The sequence below is a fragment of the Sminthopsis crassicaudata genome, chromosome 2, assembly GCF_048593235.1.
Source record: "Sminthopsis crassicaudata isolate SCR6 chromosome 2, ASM4859323v1, whole genome shotgun sequence".
Classification (NCBI taxonomy): Eukaryota; Metazoa; Chordata; class Mammalia; order Dasyuromorphia; family Dasyuridae; genus Sminthopsis; species Sminthopsis crassicaudata.
This window is the reverse complement of record NC_133618.1, coordinates 506,752,816-506,773,615: the sequence shown is the minus strand read 5'-3', so window position 1 is coordinate 506,773,615 and position 20,800 is coordinate 506,752,816. Positions and strand designations below refer to the sequence as shown.

At 36.4% G+C, this 20,800-nt stretch overlaps 1 protein-coding gene across 2 annotated transcripts in view; it reads right to left on the bottom strand.

The window, feature by feature from the left end:
• COL5A1 (collagen type V alpha 1 chain) overlaps positions 1-6,655 on the bottom strand; it is a 288,545-nt gene extending 281,890 nt beyond the window's left edge. For both annotated transcript variants that reach the window (XM_074294068.1, XM_074294069.1), the window contains exon 1: positions 6,093-6,655. In XM_074294068.1, the coding sequence (XP_074150169.1) occupies positions 6,093-6,192 (100 nt within the window). In that variant the 5' untranslated portion in view covers positions 6,193-6,655. The remainder of the gene's footprint in view (positions 1-6,092) is intronic.
• Positions 6,656-20,800: the final 14,145 nt, after the last annotated feature.

The following is a 20,800-nucleotide window of genomic DNA, read 5'->3' as shown; positions in this document are numbered from 1 at the left end:
GATAGCATTCATTCTTAAAGCACCACACTTCTTTTTTTTTTTTTTTTTTTTTACTTGTACCATTTTCAACTCTCAGTCTCATCGGCGGGAAAAAACATAACACTGAAAAATGTGTTTCCCATTGCTTAAATACGTGCATATATCTTTGAACTACTCCTCCATCTTGGCTTTCATATGAACTGAATCAGAAACATCTTGTAATCTGAAGAGGCAATGTGATATAATGGCTAGAGCACTGGAATTCATATCATATCTGGGTTCAAATGCTCCTCAGATACTTACTAGCTATATAAAGTGGTGATATAATGGAAAGGGTAATATATTTAGAGTCAGAAGACCTCACTTTAAAGTGCAGTTCTATCACTTACTACCTTTGTATTACTGGGCAAATAATAACCTCTATGAATCTCAGTTGCCTCACCTATAAATGGGCTTGTTGAGCTAGATAATCTCTAAAGGACTTTCCAGCTCTAAATCTATGATTCTATGAACCTATCTGAGGCTCACAAAAGTTTCATCATCTGTAAAATATGGATAATAATAGCACTGCCCTCACAAGATTGTTTTAAAAGTAAAATGAAAAGATGTATGTGAAGTTTTTATTTGAAATTTAAAGGAGAGAGGGAGGAAAAGAGGTAAGGAGGAAGAAGGGAAGGAAGTGGGGAAGAAGGAAGGAAAGAAGATAATAGAGGTAATATGGTGAGTGATTAGAGAACCAGCCTTACAGTTAAGATTTCAATTCATATCCTCTCTTTGACATGTCTTAGCTGTATTTATGAATAGTCATGATCAATCTCTAAGGCTCTAAATTACAAATAAATTATGTTTCCAAGCCGATTTTTACATACTAATGAAAACACAAGTTTGAACCAAAAAGAAAAACAAAAATACATATACACAAATGGAGAGACTTTACTTCTTCAGAATTTTTACATTGAAAAGAAGGGTAGTGACAACATGAATTTTTCTTCTTCGTTAAAAAAAAAAAAAAAAGTAATTTCCTATAAACTGAATAACACCAATTCACCATCAGGGTCAGATTTGTTCCATTTTATTCCAGAGTCCTGTACTTCTCTGGTAAAAGTACCACCTCCCACATGGGCTTCTTTCATCCCCCTCAGCAGGATCTGCCATCCAGTGTAAGCAGCCAAAAATGTCACAAAATGGAAAATACATTCTCAGTGCCAATTCAGCCCTATAATTGACAGACATAAACAGATGACAATATAACTTATATGGATCACTGCCAGGTTATTGCTTTCTTCAGGGGTATGTGATTAGTGATTAGTCCCATAGCTACTGAGAAGATTCAGAAAAGGGGATGTATGTATGTGGCAGAAGACTGAACACTCAAAAAGAAAAACTTGAATCCACTTAATATCAAAAGTTGGAAGAAGGAAAAGAGAGAAAGGAAAGCAACTCTCTCTGGATCCATTGCCAGGAAAAAGCTTCTTTTCCCTATAATATTGCTTTTAACTTTGCACAGGGGAAATATATTTCTGTTGACATAGCATTCATGGGCCAAACATTATGCTTTGACATGTCCTGGATCTGAGAAGAGATTGAACTAGAGATGTAGCAATATAAATGGAAAGAGAGGGACAGAGACAAGAAATTTGGAGAAGGCCACATTGATAAGACTTGGCCTTTAATTGGATGTGGGAAGTGAAAGAAAATGAAGAATCAGGAATCACTCTATGGTTGCAAACCTGATGACTAAAATGAAGGTGATTCCCTCAAAAGAAAGAGGAATGTCTGGAGAAGGTAATTTTGTGAAGAAGAAAAATAGGAAAATGTTTTATTTTATACATATCAAATTTGAACTGCTTATGAGATATTTAGGCAGTTAGTGTTTTAGGCTGGAGATCAAGAGAGATTACGGTTAAATAGATTTGGGAGTCATCTGCATAGAGAAGTTAATTGAACCCAGGAGAGCTTATGAGATCACTGAAAAAGAGAGTATAAAAAGAGGAAAAGGCCCAGGACAGAACTCTAGAGGATATTCATGTGTGGGGGGTGGGACATGGATGATGATCTAGCAAAGAATTTGGGGAAGAAAAAGAGAGCAGTGCCACGAAAGCAGAGGGAGGGGACAATATCCAGGAGGAGGGGATAGTCATCAACCAACTGAAGTGAATAGGGAGAAAAAGAGGAGGAGGCGGAAGGAGAAAAAGACAGAAACAGAAGGAAGAGGAGAGGAGAAGGAAGCAAAGCAATTATCTATCCTCATCACTATAAACTTCTCTCCAAGAATTTGACTATTCAAGAACAAGGAGCAGCAGAAGCAGGAGAGAGAGACAGACAGACAGACAGACAGAGAGATAACAAATGTGGAAGAACTTTGATAAAAATATAAAGCAGGTCTATAAGGCATTGTTATAACTATTGAGAATCATTCTAAAGTAACAAACAATGGATTAGCCCTAAAGCAAGGAAAACCTGAATTCTGGGCCTGACTAGTTTATGGACAAGTTGTTGAAGCAATTAAGACTTTAAGTTATAAATGAGTTGGTGATGTGCATTTGTGAAGAGAATTCATATACATGGAATTCCTCATATCAGTGATATCACAGATAGAGACCCTATATCCTTCTCCTCCACTATCCCCCAAATTATCACTATTAGAGATTGTCCTGCTCCTTCATGATTAACCAATGGCACTACTTACTAGAAGAACAATAAATGAAGCTTTCTGGTATTATGCTACGTCCTCAATGGAACTGTTATTGGCCCATGAAAAAAATTATCAATGAGTGACTGTTTCATCATGCCACAATCCCTTCCGCCCCACCCTCAGTAAATCAGAGGGAGGAGAAGGGCAGCCCTAGGGTCCCAGTACACAATTGGGATCACCAAGAAGGATGGAGAAGGAACAGCTGGAGTGGAGGGATAGAGCGGGTGGTTCTGGGGGTGGAGAAGAGAAATAAATAAAAGTCAAAATCAGCAAAGCTGGCCAAGTCAAAACCAAGGGAGGGGCCATAGTGAAAGTCCACAAATATCTGAAGGGTGGGGTGTAGGGGTGGGAACTTCATGAGGCAAGAGGACTTGAGCCAGCCACTCAAAGCAATGAGATGAAAATAAGAGAAGAAAGATTTAGATTTGATACCAAGAAAAAAGCTCCGGATAGTGACAACTGCTCTACCATGAATAGACTCTGGAAGATGACTAAAAACCCCACCCACTGGAGAAATTTAAAACTAAACCAAAGAAATAAAAATATGATAAAGCACATTTTTACTTTATGTGGGTAGAGGGTAGTTGATAATCTAGTTTATTTCCTGTCTAAGTTGCTTGGGAAAACATGCAAAAGTCTTCTTTGCTAATGTCAGTGATTCAGAATGTCAGAAGATTTATTATTTGTGAAAGCACCCCCCCATCCACCCACTCATTCCCAGATTCAAGTATTCTTCAAGGGAGATAGTGCAAAAAGAAATCACATGACTTTGTCCTGGCAATGAAATTAGGACAATATGACCTCAATTTCCAAATATTGGGGTCATGTTTCATTTTGCATACACTCTCTCCCCATTAAAATATTGAATAATTTTTTCCCCAAACAAAGACTAAATCTTACTTTCCATTCTTTCATTGGCCAAAAAGGAGGCCAAAAGGGGAACAGGGGGAAGCTGTTATGAAATAACTCTGAAAACATCTGGCAGAGGGTCCCAAGTGAGTAAAAAAAAGTTTTAAGTCGCTTTTATATACCTTTTTCCATTTTCTCTGGATTTCAAGTCCTAAGTCATCAACTCCAGCAATGAATTACTACTTTATCACATCCAAAACCAGGAGCAAACCCTTTTGATGGAAGGCTGGAGGAAGAAACCTTGCTTATACCAACACAGAGAAGCATAACCAATACCAATATACAAGTTTTTAAAAGATCCTTCTTTTTAAAAAGCTAAGTTACTAGAATGTCAGTGGTGGATGGACCAAAGATTTTATAAATGGAGGGGCCTTTAAAGATCTTAAGGTCATAGATTGAGAGCAGAAGGGATTTTAGAGATTGTCCAATACAAACTATTCATTTTACAGAAGATATTGATATCCAAACAAACAACAACAACAAAAAAATTCACCCAAAGTCACTCAGGTAATAAGTAGAAGAGTTAGGATTTGAATGGAAGCTCTCTGATTTCTGATCCTGAGCTCTTTCAATTATACCACACCCCATATAGTCCAAGACCTTCATTTTGCAGAAAGACAAACTGAGACACAGAAAGAAGTGTTGTAGTTTGACTAATGTTCCACTGTAAGTTAGTAGCAGAGTAGTTATGTGAACCTAAGTTTCCTGACTCCTATCCCAGTCCAATAATTTTTCCTCTCTCCTCCAAACATAGAGCTGTCCCTAGCATTCTTGGTACTAGTTCCTCTCTGCAACAACCAAAAGCAAAATATACCAGACAGAGAACATTTCCATTTGAGGAGGGAGAGGAAAAAGATTACCATACTTTTTTTTTTTTAAACTTATGAAAGGTGGGGGTGGTGAAGAAGTGCTGTCCATTTACCACTGCTTTTGGTTATTATGATGTTCAGTCCTATGTGACTCCGTTATCTCATGGACCATATTTACAACTATTGGCAACAGGAAAAGTAGCCCCTTCCACTTCCACCTCTATTAACCAAATAATCTCTACTTAGATGACTCACTAGAGCAAATTAAAAAGCAAAGTATTTAGAGAAAGGTAGTAAGATAGCTCTTCTGCTACAGTTTTGAATGTGTTAAACCAAATCAATCCTCCCTTTGGATCTCAATTTCCTTTCTGTGAAGTGAGGGTAAGATCCCACCCAGTTCTATCATTCTGTGATTCTACAATTCTTTCCCTCACCCACAATTAGTCAATTAGATTTCTGGGAGATTTTTTTTTAACCTTGAAAAAGCATGATTCTTTCTTATTAGAAGCTCTCACCCTTTTGAAAGATAATAATATAAAGATTCTGAACTGAAGATACTTCCCCTTGGTAAGCCCTGAATCTCTTGAGTCAGAGACAAGTTTCAAGGTAGAAGTTTTTGCACCTTTTAAGCTAAGCAAAAGTCAAGTCATTTTGCACATTCAGTCAGGAAGAACAGGGTTTTATTATGACAGAGGCTTACCCCATCACTCAATCCCCTTTCTCCTCCCACTAGCATCTCTAATTACGATTCCAAAGTGGTTGCTACAAATATTTTAGAATAGTTTATATAACTTTGACCAAAGCCTGGCCTCAGATTTTGTGCACCCAGCCCTGAGAGGAAGACAAGCCTAGGGAAAGGGGGTGGGGGGAGAGAGAGAGGAAGGGAAGTGGAAAGAGTTAAAAGGGAACGATTTTGACCCTTTTCTTGTTCTCTGCATCCCCAATGAAAAAGCCTTGAAAGGATTTGAATTAAAATCCATGCCCATGTTTCCTTACTCTCTCCAATCACGGAAAAAAGACGTATAAGAGAAAGAGAAAGTACGAGTTCTGGGAACAACTTTTAGGCGCGTTGCCTTCAGATTTGCAGAACCTAACTGTAGGACTTTGGGGGCTGGGACGGATATGTAATCTGGTACTGAGAGGATGGAGCTATAGGGGGCGACGGTTCTCAGTTTTAATAAAGAAAAGTTTAGGGCTTTGCCTGTGTGGGCTAGAGTTGAGTGCCTTTGATCTGTGTGAGTGGGAGAACAGAGCTTTTTGGACAAAAGTTAACTCTCCTCATGAAGGACCGTTTCGGTTCATCCAAAAAAGAAAAAAAGAAAAAGTGTCCCATTTGCACACAACTCTCGATCCTGCTATGATTCTAGCGCCCTTCCTCTGCTTGGAAAGAGAGAAGGAGGAGAAGCAAGGGGTATTGTGTTTTAGCGTTTCTTCCCTTTTACGGGGCCCCAGACAAATGGCATTCAGAAGACTTAAGCAGCTCAAACTTTCTTCCTCCCCTACCCGGGAATGTACTGGCTCAGGAAAGCCCAACTCTGTGCAACTCCGACCCGCCCTGTCCCAGTGGCTCTGGACTCTCCTGCAGTTGGTCCCAGAGGTGCCCAGCAGAATGACACAAGTGCGCACTGCTCGCCCCAGCTCTGACCCCAGCCAGAGGAGATAAGGAGAGAGACAGTCTGAGAGCCTCGGTCCAGGCTTACCTGCGTGACTCGGCCAGAGGGCGGAGAGGAGGAAGGTGGCGACCAGGAGCGGCCAGTCGCGTATCCAGCTTCGCCGTTTCCACCGTGTGTGGGCGTCCATGCTCACTTTCACCAGGGGCCGAGGGGCAGTTTTGTGGAGGGAGCACTTGGCCAAGGCGCTGGGAGCCCAAAGCACCAAAAAGATCCTGGGAAATGAAAACTTTTAAGGAGCCATGAGGAGGTCTACTTCTCCCGATCTTTCTCGTTTTTAAGGGAAAAAAATAAATTTTAATATTTTAGGGGGCAGGGCGGGGATTCGACTTGTTGCAGTGTGGGGATTGCCGGGTTTGAATAGTGTTAGGAGCCCCCCAACCCGGATCCTTCTCTGAACCCCTGGCCCCCTTTTTCTTCTCTTCTCCTCTCTTCTCTTCCCTCTTCTTCTCTTCCTCCTCCACCTCTCCTCCTCCTCCTCCCCTCGACCTGCTCCTTCTGGGGATCTCGACTCAAGTGATGTCCCCTGCCAGCCGGACGGAGGAGTGAAAACCTTTTCTATTTTCCCCCCCTTTCTCCCTCCCTCCCTCTCTTTTCTTGAAGGCAGAGAGAGGCAGAGGTTGTCGATCCAGGCAGCCAGCAGCAAATCAGAGCTCGACGCCCGGATTTCGGAGTTCAGCCCCCGATCTCCCACTGGATAACGGGGCTGGTGGAGGTGGGGAGTGTAAGGGAAGAGAAAGGGGGGGGTGGAAGTTTTCGGGCGAAAAAGGGGTGGGAATAGAGAGCGAACGTGTGGTGTGTGGCAAGCCTGTTCTTTTCCCTGCAGCGAGTTCCCCCAACCACACCGGGGGAGTCGCAAAAGGGCAGGACCAGCGGTAAGTTTGAACCTAGTGAAAGTAGATTTATTCGAGTAGTGGCTCCTTAAGCTCTGGCAGGGCTAACACAAGAGTACACACCTAGCCAAGATCCACAGGGATGGATCCCAGATCTCAGAACTAAGGTCTGGGCCGGCTTCAAAAGATTCGGACTGGAAAAGATCCCGTTGCTTTATAAAATCAGCAAGCTTTGATTAAATGCCTGCTGTGTGCAGGGCTTTGTGCAAGGTGAAGAGCAGATAAACAGCTTAAATGGGATAGGTCTGGGTTTTTGTGGACAACCGTTCAGAGAGAAGGGGTACAATGTTTCTGGGTAAGCACATCCGAGAGAGTCCTGAGTCACGTGCGTGATCCGAAGACTGAAGCTAAAGCATTCCCTTTTCCAGAAGGCCAAAGTTAAAGGACATTCCTTTTTCCTGTTTCTTACCAAACTTTATAATAATAATAAAAAAAAATTACATAAAAATCCTGAGTTATCCTTCTCAGTGGACCGAAATCTATCAATTCTAGGATTGTGCAGACTTTTCTGTGACAAATAGCCCAGCAAAAGAACTTTCAGTGAACTCTACAGGCCTGTAGGATATGACTGGTTCCCATGTTATCATTTGAATTTGTCATTAAATGCAACAATGGATTGATTTTTCTCATCTCTAAGACTTTTTTTTTTTCATTTTAAAGAATCTTCTTTTTGAAGCAGGCTACCAGGAAAAGGGATTTCCTTCTCCTAAGGGAAGATGACTAGAGTTTGCTTTTTATTCTTTTCTCTGTCAAAAATTTATTAAAGCCCTCTGTTACAGCATCTTCAGACCATAGTTGAATTCCTCTTCAGTCTGTATGCACACAACAAAAAATTCCTTCAGACAATAATCCTAACCTTCTTTGAGAAAGGATTATTTTGAGAAGGCAGTCCATCTTTTTAAGAGAATGAGAGTTGAGGCAGCTAGGTGGCCAAGTGGATAGAGCACCAGCCTTGAACTCAGGAGGACCTGAGTTCAAATCTGATCCCAGACACTTAACACTTCCTAGCAGTGTGACCCTGGGCAAGTCACTTAACCCCAGCCTCAAAAAAAAAATTCTCTTTTTAAGAGAATGAGAGTCCTCTGTGAATTACTGTCAAGGTGTATCCTTCCCAATCTTAGCTCTCAATCAAAAAGTGATGTGATATTTTCCAAATTAATTTTGTTTCTCTTTATAAGGGAAAGGGTTGGGAAAAGATAAAAATCTGGGCCTTGAACTTAACATAGAACTTTAGTATTTCAATTCCATAATATAATTCATAAAATTATACATTCCAGTCAAAGGACACTATTAGGACATTTCCTCCCCCAAACTCAATAACCCATCTTCCAACTTTATGAATTCACACAAATCAGTTCCCAAGTCTGGAATGAACACTATCTTTATTTCTACCTTTCAGAATCTTTGACTTCTTCCACATGCAATGATCTTCCTCCCCATTATACCTATTATAATTTTCCCCCTTTCTGTTATTAGTGTTCTCTTCTGCATCAATTTTCCTCTCTGTACTCATTTGTGGGAGTATTTTTCCCCCTAGATGGAATGTAAGTTCCTTGAAGGCAAGGATTGGTTCTTTTCAAGTATTTTTGCTTTCCCCAAAGGCCTTGAATTGATTTAAACTAAATTCAGAGGTTTTATATGATTATAATTTTTCATTCCTTTGTTCTCACCCTAGCAAAGAATCAGCCTTTTGACAGATTAAACCAAACTGTCCCTAGAGACCACACATAGTGATTACACCCTCCTTTGGACACATGTCTTCCCAATGAGCAGTGCTGACATGGGTCACTGACACCATTATCAAAAGATAATGTGGATTTTCCAGCTTCAGGTTTGGGAATGTTTTTCCCCTTCCCCCAGAATCCATGGCCTATTTTTCCAACAAGCACATTCAGGTATTTATGTCTGTCATTTATCCCTTTGGGGACCTTTAACTCAGATGTAGCATCTGGTTTTTGACAGTTACCCTAGTGTTAAAACAGCTGGGCCAACCAAGAGCTCAAGGTCAAGTGATTTCCCCATACTATGAGTCAACTGCTCAGCAGAGATTATAGGTAAGACATTTATGGTTAATGGGTTGTTCACAAATAATTTGTAGGGTGTGAAACACACTCCATTACTTTGAGAATAGTGAATTAAGCCCTAGTAGAAAAGAAGCCTGGGATGTACCCCCTATTCTGCCACATGACCTTTGAGAAAATTATTTCCTTTCTCTGAAACTTAATTTCTCCATTTATAAAATGAGAAAGCTGGATTAAATGATTTCTAAGGTTCCTCCCAGCCTCGTTGTATATGATTCAAAGTATTTGTTGAGCACCTGTGTGTCCATGAAATTTAAGAAGAAGGAAGATGTGCCATTCATTTTTGTAACCCTGACACCTAATATAGTCCCTTACACATAGAAGGTCAATAAATGCTTATTGAATGTGCTTTTGAAAGCAATAAAGCAGGAAAGTATTTGATTTCTCAAAAAATAAATATCAATATTGTAGGACACAGTTATTCCTCGACTTGACTTCTTTCTCACCTAGTTCCTCTCCCTGACCCCTGTTTTTTGCTTCTCATCATACAACAGCTCTTTGTTTTGGAAGCCTATTCCCTCCTCCTCCTCTCACATACCCCTCCAGCTCCAAACCCAACCTTCATTAATGCAAAGTAATCTTTTAACAATAATTTGGAAAATCAACCGTTTTTAATGGTCCAAAGCAAAACAACAACAGAAAAACACCAAAACACACAACTGTTTTTCTTAACCTTATACAGAGCTTATCAAATGTGACGGATATGAGGTGCAAAAGAAAGGCAGCAATAAGCAACAGGCCAAGGGCTTCCACTAAATAGCACCAGGCTTCCCCCTGCATTCCTAGACCTTGGGGCACTTGGGAGGGACTCAGAAAAAAAGGAAAAGAATTGGGACATCCTTTCACTGAACAATAGAAGCCCTTATCAACCCAAGCTTTCTTGTGCCAACAAGTTTTGGCACCTTTTTTGAGGAAGTTGTGAAGCCAAATATCACAAAGAAACATCCTTTGGAAGCAGATATTACCAGGGTATTGATTCCTCCCTCTCCCTCTACCCCAAAAACAGGGAATTCTGAGCAATTTGTCCAATTATTTGTGACTGAATTTCTCAGTAGGTAGAGTCCTGTCCTCCAGAGGATAAGGTCATGGGCTGATCCCAGTCTCATCTGATTTCCCCCAGCCACAAGAAAGCCATTTAGCTCATTCATATGTATAGCTAGTCAAAAAGGGGCCTAAACAAGAGAATATGAGGATGATTCAATTCAACCAATCTTCATTCTTGGGAAGTGAAGGATGAGAAGAAACATCATATTTATCAGAAGAGAAAAAGAATGCCATCCTTGCATGTAAAAAAGAGATATGATCATAAGTATGTCATGGTCCTTCTACAACCATAATCCTAAACTTATTGGGTTCCCATTGTACTACAATGGAAATCACCACTACTATTTATGCAGACTTTGAGGAAAGGGGCTGATCAAAAGGGCTTATCACTGGCAGAAAGCAGTAGTTAGAAAAATTCATTGACTGGGCCCTACACATAGTTCACGCTTCTAAAATCAACCTTTTTCTGTGTTGGCTCTAAGATCTAAATTATTTAGGAAGCCTAGGAGCTGAATAAACTGATATTGATATGAAAAGTTAAAATGATAAGTTTATCAGTTTAAGCTGAAGCATGATATATCTTGGATTTCCCTTGGAAAAAATGGCTTCTTTATAGAACACAATCTGATTTTAAGGAAATTATGTATAAGTAATGAAATACCTACATTTGGTATCTCCCCTATTCCTCATACTTCTTTCTGATGGGACTTAGTTGAGGACTATTTTTCTGAAATATTTTTAGGCTGAGTTCACATGGCGCCAGATCTATTAGTCTAATTAATCAATCCAGGGAAAACAAGATCAGTCAAGCCAGTTGTTCTGACGTCACTTAGACATGGCCTAGAAGTCAAATAGGAGGCTCCAATTTCTTTTCATCATTAGGGCAAAGAAGGAACTCAAAGAGGAGCCGAAAAACCCTCCTTCACAGCTGAGTGAGGGGACAGAGATATAAATCATAAAGGTTGTAGCGGCTCTAACCTAAACAGGGCCTGACATCTCAAAAGATTCCCTTGATGGAAAAAACAGACTGAGCCATTCTCTCAATATACTGAGCTCTTTTCCATCCTGCTGAGCCAAAACTCAGTGGGAAATTGTTCCATTTTTACGTCAGGCATATAGGAAGAAGCACATTGAAACTGATTGTTGCTGCCTGAGGCCAAAAAAACTCATCATCATCAAAAAGTGAAACTTTCAGACATACTGGGCACCATGTAGACCAAGCAGATGTTGGAGAAACTGAATTGAATGGCACTGGCAATTAGTTCAATAAAACCAGTTTGAGTTTATAGAAATAGCCTATCTTCCTGACTGTGATTCACTTGGCACATTATGTTGGAGAAAAGTGCCTTATGCTGACTAGAGTATAAGCTCCATGAGATCAGAGACCATATTTCATTTCAACTTCAAGTCATCTATCTAGCACAATGTTAATAGTATTATAGTATCTCCAGATAGGCAGTAAACAATATTGGTTATAAAAGGATAATATTCAAATAAGCTAACATAAGTGAAGAGTTGTTCAAGGTTTAAATAAAGTGTAAATGCAAACTGTGATGATGATAAGTAATCTAAGGGTAAATTATTCAATTAAGAAATACCACAATTCTAATAAATTATTACAGGGCAATTTGTTTTCACAACAGGGAGATAGCCATGCTATCTGCAAAAGTTTCTTTTCTGTTTTTTTAATGTAAACTTTTTTAAAGTTTTTTTTTAAATTTTTGAAATATATGCAAAGATAGTTTTCAACATTTACCCTTGAAAAACCTTGTGTTTCAAATTTTTTCTCCTTTTCTCCCCATTCCCTTCCTTAGATGGCAAGTAACCCAATATATGCCAAACATGTGCAATTCTCCTATACATATTTCTCCAATTATCATGCTGCATAGTATAAATGTCTAAGGATAATTTCCCATATAAAAATTCTGCATTAGAGATTCATAGTGGTCTTGTGACTCCTCTAAACTTTTTGGCATAGAATGGGGAATAGAACTACAAGGTTCTGAGCCCATGTATGGTCAGGACCAAGCTACTGAATAGCATAATCACAGATAGAAAGCCAAACAGGTTTGTCAGAACAAGGGGAAAAGGCGGCATATTATAACAGATAGGGGTTTGGAGTGAGCAGATTCATCCTCTTCTCTGATACAAATTGAATGACAACAGGCAAATCATTTAGCTTCTATAAGGCTCAGTTTCCTTATATGTAGAATGGGGATAGTACCTTTTTTTCTACCCTCTAGTAGTGAGGATCAAATGAAAACACTTTGTGAACTTTAGAGAGTGCTATAAATGTTAGCTATTATTATTTTAAAATATATTTATTTGATTAAATATTCCCAATTACATTTTGAAAATGTTTTAACATTTATCTTTTTAAATTTTGAGTTCTAAATTCTTTCCACTCCTTGAGAAGGCAAGTAATGTGATATTTATTATACTCTAAATGCATGCAAAACCTATTTCCATATTAGCCGTGCTGCAAAAGAAAACATACACACTTACTCATAGATAGATAGATAGATAGATAGATAGATAGATAGATAGATAGATAAGATAGATATGAAACCGTTTTCTTCAATATGCACTCAGAGTTCATTAGTTTTCCCAGGAGAAAGATAGCCTTTTTCATTATGTGTCCTTTGGATCATTATCTTGATCACAATACTGAAGTTTTTCATAATAGATCATTGTTTACAATATTGTCATCACTGTGTATAATGGTTCTCCTTATTCTCTTTGCATCACCTCAGATTTTTCTAAACTCACCCTGTTCATCATTTCTTATAGCAAAATAGTATTCCATCAAAATCATATACCACAACCTGTTCAGCCATTTCCCAATTAATGGCATATCCTCAATTTCAAGTTCTTTGCCACAACAAAAAAGAACTGCTATAAATATTTTTGGACAAATACCTCCTTTTCCATTTTCTCTAATCTCTTTGGAATATAGATCTACTAGTTGTATTTCTGGGTAAATAGGTATGAAGTTTTATAAACCTTTAGGCATAACTTCAAGTTGTTCTCCATAATGGTTAGACCAATGTCAGCTATTATTAAGAAAAAAAAATGCCAGTATAAGATACAGTTGAACCTTAGAGCTATAACCTTCTACCTTCTTTTGAGGGAGGCCCTGACCTATTTGAGTTTAGTCTAGAAGTAGGCAGATGTGAGGCAAGCTGAGGAAACCATTCCAGGAGTTGAAAATCAGAAACAAAGCCAAGGAAGGAAGTCAGGCAAAGTCTGACATCCCTCAATAAGCAACTCACTTTTCAACTTCTCACTATATCTTTACTTAAATCTTCTATTTAAGTCAAACCAATCCTTATTGTCTTCAAAATATGCCTCTCTCATTCCTACTTGTATTCATTCAGTTTTGCCTTTCTGTCCACCCCCTGCATTTATATGCTGCCCATCCCTCAAAAGACAGTTCAAGTCCTGCCTTCTCCTCCAATAGAAAGCTTATCCCACTCAGTCCAGTTCTTCTTTCCACTCCTTGATCCTTACAAAAATGCTGTGAGATAAGTGCTATTATTAACTATTTTGTAGATGAGGAAACTGAAACTGAGAAAGATTAAATTATATATCCAGGGTCACACAGTTAGTAACTATCTAAGATAAAATTTGAACTCAGTTGTTCTTGACTCCACATCTAGCATACCATTCACTAAGCATTGTTAATAGCTAAGTTAACAGATCATTGTTCACAGGACCATGGTGATATATGCTGTTTCAGGAGAATATGCACATTTTTTTTCTAGACAACAAAAACTTGACTTAAATGTAAGCCATATTGTTGTTAACTGAATGAAAACCAAAGAATGTGTATCCCTGTGCCAAAATAATGCACCTTTGGGGACCAATGTAGAAATTAGAGCAATAATGCCTTTTAGGCCTGACAGATATACGGTGCTCTATACCCTCATGGAAATTTAATCACAATTTCCAAAAGCAAATCCAGTCTGGCAGCTTTGCCAACATCATCTTAGTACCAGATAAAGTCAGAAATGGGATTCTGTCAGGGGTGCCTGATTTGAGACATAAATAAACATGGACATCTGTGTTAATTTAATTTTTTTTACTAAGTCATATATGTATCTTAGTGAAGAAAAAACAATAATATTGAAAGAAAACTTGTAGACAGTCAACAAGAAAACAGAGAAATAAAAGTAATTTTTATTTTAAATGTCATAATAGCATATTTTGAGAGATTATAATAGAACTCACAAAATTCTTTCTGGAGCCATCTCCGTCCACTCTACCAGCATTTCCTCATGCAGATATTTGTGTTTTCTGTTTCTTAGCTCCTTTAAACCAGTAATGTACAACTAACTCTTAGGAAGTAGTGGGAGAGCATGCATAGGGGGTTTTTAAGTTAATCTGCATTATTAAATTTTTTTCTATATAACTTAAGTCTATCCAATCAATAAAACAATGAATCAATACCTGGTTAGTATTAGCTGATTGTTGAGATATCAATGCTTATACTGAAAATTTAACAATTGGCTCACTCTAAGAGAGTTAGCACATCCCTCTAATCCACCTTCACCTGCTGAAAAACTGAAAACACTTAAAGGAACTCAGATATTCCCCCAACCTCACCCCAGTAGAGATCAAAAGAAGATGACAGATAGAATAAACATGAAAGAACAAAAGTGAGAAGTAAGCATCTTATCCAGGAATGAAAAAATACAGAAATGACTAGAAGCATACAAGGGATAGGAAAAAGGTTTTATTTTGGAGAAGCCAGTTCAATTCCCATTGAATTTATTCCCATTTAAGCCATTCAGGCTTGAAACTTGAAAACTTAGGGAGAAGGGTACAATAAGAAACAAATGTGTAAACAGAAAAAGAAATCACATAGCATAATTATGAAACAAATATTATGGATTAAGATAAAGCTAAGAAATAAAACCACAAGAAGACAGTGACTTCACAAACAAATACTAGTAGAGCCACAAGGGGGGGAAATGACTGGGCATTAGGATTATATGAATGCCTGGAAGAAATGAAGCAACTAGTAAAAAGTGAAATTAGAATTGAAAGAAGATCCCTTAAGGAAAAAATTGAAAGAAGAATAAAAATAGTTTAGGACGGAAGGTGAAAAAACTTATCCAATTTCTCCATGACACAAGAAATATTTGAACAAAGTCAAAAGATTGGAAAAAATAGAAGAAAATGTGAAGTAACTTTTATTTAAAATAAGTTGGAAAACAGGCCCAGAAGAGATATTTTTTTAAAATGGCTCAACAAAAAGTTTGAAGGTAGTAACCTTTAAAGAACTCAGAAAAGAAAAATTCCTCCTACCTATTAGAACCAGTGAGTAATGTGAAAATAAGAACAATGCACTATTCATTTCCCAAAAGAAGCCCCAAACTAAATAAAAAATTACAATCTAGGAAAATTACAGTAAAAATCAAGAGCTCCCAAGTTAAAGGAAATAAATTCTAGGCACTGAGAAAGAAAGAATTCAAGCACTAAATCAAAATCACAGATGACTATGATGCAGTTATCATAAAAGAAAGAAAATGCTGGATTTCTTTTATGACATTACAAAAGATAAAACAAACAAACAAACAAAAAGGCTTTCAATTGGAGGCAGAGCCATGATGGCAGAGAGTAGATGGGATATTGCCTGAGCTCTTCTTGGCTTCCCTCAGAATAACACTGAATCAAGTCTCTGAAAGGATTTAAGAGTGACAGAAGATAATAATTTTCCAGCTTAAGATATCTTGGAAGGACATCTGGAAAGGTCTATCTCAATTGGGCATGGAGAAATGCAGTCCAAAGCAGGTGCAGTACAGGGAGGTCCAGCATGGTGAAGCCCAGTATGGGAAGGCCAGGTGCAGAGAATCTAACTTGAGGCTTTTAGTCAAAATATATCAATGTTGGTTACTTTGTTCTGATTCAGAAGGCCCGGTGAGAGAACCTAAGAATTATTAGACTACCTGAAAGCCATGATACAAAAAAGAGCCTAGACAATATCTTTCATGGAAAACTGCCCTGATATCCTAAAATCAGAGCAAAATAGTTATTGTAAGAATCCACTAATCACCTTATGAAAGAACCCCCAAATGAAAACTCCAAAGAATATTGTAGCTAAATTCTAGAATTATTAAATCAAGGAGAAAATACTGCAAGCAGACAGAAAGAAACAATTCAAATATCAAGGCACCACAATTAGGATGACCCTCAAACCTAGCAACTTCCACATTAAAGGATCAAAGGACCTAAAATCTGATATTCCAGAAGGCAAAGGAGATTGGACTACAATCAAAAATCAACTATCCAGCAACATTATGCATTATCTTTTTTTTGGGGGGGAAGGACATTCAGTGAAATAAGGGGTTGTCAATCATTTATGATGAAAAGACCTGAGCTGTATAGAGAATTTGACTCAAGAGAAACATAAAAAGGTAAATAGAAGGGGAAAAATTATGTCTTTAAAAGATTAAAATGATCCATATATAGGAAGAAGACACTTGTAACTCTTGAAAACTGTATCTTTATCAGGGAAATTAGAAGAATGTACTTAGAGGGTGTCGTTATAAGCTGACTTTAATGTGATAATATAAAAAAGAACTTAGGGATGGAAAAGGATTATACTAAGAGAAGAGGAAAGGGCAAGTAAAATTGGGTAAATTATACTACATGAAGATGCACAAAAGACCTATTATAATTGAGGGAAAGAAGGGAGGGAATGAGTATTGCTTGAATCTTAATCTCATCAGATTTAGCTCAAAGATGGAATAACAAATGTACTTAGTTTGATATAGGAATTTGTCTTACCTTATAGGTTAGTAGGAGGAGAAAAGAGAAAGAAAAGGTGAAAATAGAAGGGTTGAAGGGAGGGTAGAAGTAAAAGAAGAAAAGGATAAGAAAGGGGAGCTGAAAAAAGGGAGATTGTGGGAGATGGTAATCAAAACACTATACTGGTGAAAGGAGAGAAAAAAATACAACTTGGGGAAAATAGGATGATGTGAAATACAGAACTAATAAACTTAAGTCTGAATGTGAATGGGATGAATTCTCCCATAAAATGGAAGGGGATAGCAGACTGAGTTAAAAGCCAGAACATGCCAATATGTTGTTTACAAGAAACACATGTGAAGCAGAAAGATATATACATTGCAAAGGTAAAATGCTAAAGCAGATTTTATTATGCTTCAGCTGAAGTTAAAAAAAAAAAAAGAAAGAAAAGCAAGGGTAGCTAAGGAAAAGGAAAAATAGATCTAATTAAAAGAGATAAGGAAGGAAACTACATCTTAATGAAGAGCACCATAGCTAAGGGGAAAAAAAATCAATGCTAAACATATATGTACCAATGATATAGCATACAAATTCTTAGAGAAGTTAAATGAGTTGCAAGAAGAAATAGCCCCAAAACTATACATCCCTCTTTCAGAACTTTCAGAATTTATCTTTCAGATAAAGCTAGCCACAAAATAAACAAGAAAGAAGTTAAGGTGGCAAATATAATTTTAGAAGAAATAGATATGATAAACCTTTGGAGAAAATTAATGGGGATAGAAAGAAATATACTTTTTTCTCAACAGTACATGGCACCTACACAAAAATTGACCATGTGTTAGGGCATAAAGCCCTCAAAATCAAATGCAGAAAGGGTAGTAAATACATTCTTTCCAGATCATGATGAAATGAAAAGCCATGGAAAAATAGATCAAAAAGTAATTGAAAACTAAAGAATGAGTGAGTCAAACAACAATAGATAGAAATAATTGATAATTTCATCCAAGAGAATGATAATAATGAGACAACATAATAAAATTATGGGATGCAACAAATGAAAGGAAATTATATATCTCTAAATACATGAATAAAATAGAGAAAGAGAAGATCAATGAATCTGGAATTCAATTAAAAAAGCTAGAAAAAGAATCAATTAAAACACCCTATTAAATACCAAATTAGAAATTCTAAAAAATAAAGGGAATAAAACTATTTAACTAATAAACAAAATAAGGATTGTTTTTATGGGGGGAAAAACACAATAAATAAACCTTTTTTAAATTTTATTAGAAAAATGAGAAAAAGAGCTTATAATCAAGAGTAACTTGTCTTGAAAGTGTAAGTATCATCCTATAGTGGGAAAAAAAATCTATCTTTTAAAAAAAATAAGAGACTTTTAAGTATTCCTGATGAAAAGATAAAATTGAGCAGAAACTTTGAAATGGGAAATATAGGAATACAGAGACCCCTCGAAAAGGAAAAGGACAAAACAATGATTAAATTCTCATATTCTAAAAAGAAAAAAAAAAAAAAGACATATCCCTTCAGATGTCAACTGACTCCAGGGTTCAAAGAAAATGTTAAGAAATATACAAATATAGACACAAGAAGTGGTGTTTTGTTTAAAACAAAGACAGAAAAAAAAATAGAAAGGCAATATATTCCTATTTTGCCTATTTGCAAATAGGAATATACTAGAGAAAGGATGAAAATACAAAAAATAATTACATTTAATAAGAAAATGCATGGAGAAAGGAAAAGGAGCATTTAAGAACGGTCAAATTAGTTAAGTAAGAGTCACAAGAGAAATAAATATTATATTCAAAAAGTTGATCCTAAAGCAAAAGTGTTTTTTTTTTTAATTGAACCAGAAGATTGGGGCTAAGCAAAGAAAGAAGGTATAGAAAGTTAAGAACTGACCACTTCAAGTGTGGATTGCTAGTGCAATCAGATACTTTCTTTTTCTCCAACTATTTCTCCTTTTCAAAGACAGGAGTGAAAGATAAAGAGAGGAAAATATATGAAAGAGAAAACGATAGCAAGAAATATGAATTAAAATCATAACAATGTGAATAACCATTAAATAAAAGATAATAACAAATGTATTTAGAAAACAGAATTCAACAAAATGTTGTTTATAAGAAAACTACCTAAAATATTAGTATTAATAATTTGCTTAAATAGAATCTATTATTATTCAAATGGATTGAAAAAAACAAAGGTAGCAATTATTTTAGGCAATCAAAGTTTAAAAAAAAAACAGGAAAACTATATTATGCTTAAGAGTACCACAAAAGTGAAATAATATGAATTATGTGTATATACATCAAATAACATAATATCTAAATTATTGGATTAAATCAGCAGAAAATTATAATAGTTGGGGACTTCAATGTGCCCCTTTCAGAGCTGGAAAAATCAAACAAAAATAAGTAAGAAAGAAGTTAGGGGTCTAAGTAGAATTTTTAAATTATTTTTAGTATACCTCTGGCAATTACTGAAGGAAAAGATATAATAAACACATCAAGGAAATAATTCTAGGCAATAAGGAAATAAAATTATAACTTCTAAAGAAGATATGATGATTTATTTAGAGAACTTTACCCTCAAATAAAAATTAATTTAAAAATGAATACCCACAGTAAAGAAATAAAATATACAACAAATTCATAAAATCACTAGCCTTTTTACAAAAAGTACAAAATATAAACAACCTGGAATATCATGGATAGAGATGTCTTTCTTCACTATGGATAAAGAAAGAGAACTCAAACAAACAAACATTAAAGATAATCATAAAAGATAGACAATTTTAGCATTTAAAAAGGTTTTGCACAAACAAAATCAATGTAATAAGTAAAAAAAATCTTTATAGCACATTTCTCTAGTTATGGCATGATATACTTGATACATGAGGAACTGGTTCAAATAAATATAAACAAAAGTCATTCTTCAATAGATAAATATTCAAAGAATTTGATCAAGATGTTCTCCAAAAACCAATCGAGGGGTATTGGCATTGGTATATTTAAAGGGAAAAAAGAGCATCAATGAAACACTAAAACAAAAGCATAAAACAGAAGAAAGTTGATAAGGAAACAACAACAAGCACAATTGTTTTGTAAATGCCATGTTAAATTTAATATGTGCTTAAAACTAAAACCCACAACTATATTTAAACAAAATTCACAGCAACATATACAATTTTCTTTTTTTCTGTTCTATGTAAATAAAATGTTCATGTTTGTTTATTTTTGTCAAATTTATAATAAAAAAGAAAAGAAAAATGTCTTTGGATCTGCTTTTGTCCTGAAGACACTGATGCATATGTGTTTAAGATTAACAAATATTTGATCTATCCAGAAACTTTAGTGGTACCCTAAGAGATGTATATTGTCTCTATGAGATCAGATGCCAACTTCTAATTTGGGATTTCAAGTTTTTCATACTCAGACTCCAACTTTTTAGCCTAATTTCCTGTTAATCTCCTTCATACATTATAAACCCCAAAACTATTCTATATAATATTCCTTATGTAATCCAAAGAAATCAACATAAGAGGAGCTGGCAAATTATATAATGTTGGCTTCTTCCCAGAGTCTTTTTCCTTTAGCAGCCTAAAGTAGAATTGGCATTTCTCATTTCCCCCATTAAAGGTAAAAGCCAGAAGCACCTGAAGCTACTGCAGAACTCAAAAATCTAGAAAAACAACAAAACAACAACAACAACAACAACAACAACAACAACAACAACAACAACTTGAAGCAATGGAAAACTTTGAGGACTTTCAAGAGAACTCATCTCTCTTACTCTCATCAACCTGCTCCTTACAGAAGCACAAGAATGCTGCACTGATTTCTAACATTCATATAGTTCCATAGCAATAGGCTTTGGGACTCAGGTTCCCCCTATACAGATACATACATTTCCTTCCTGTATGCTTTGACACAGTCTGAATTTGAGGCAG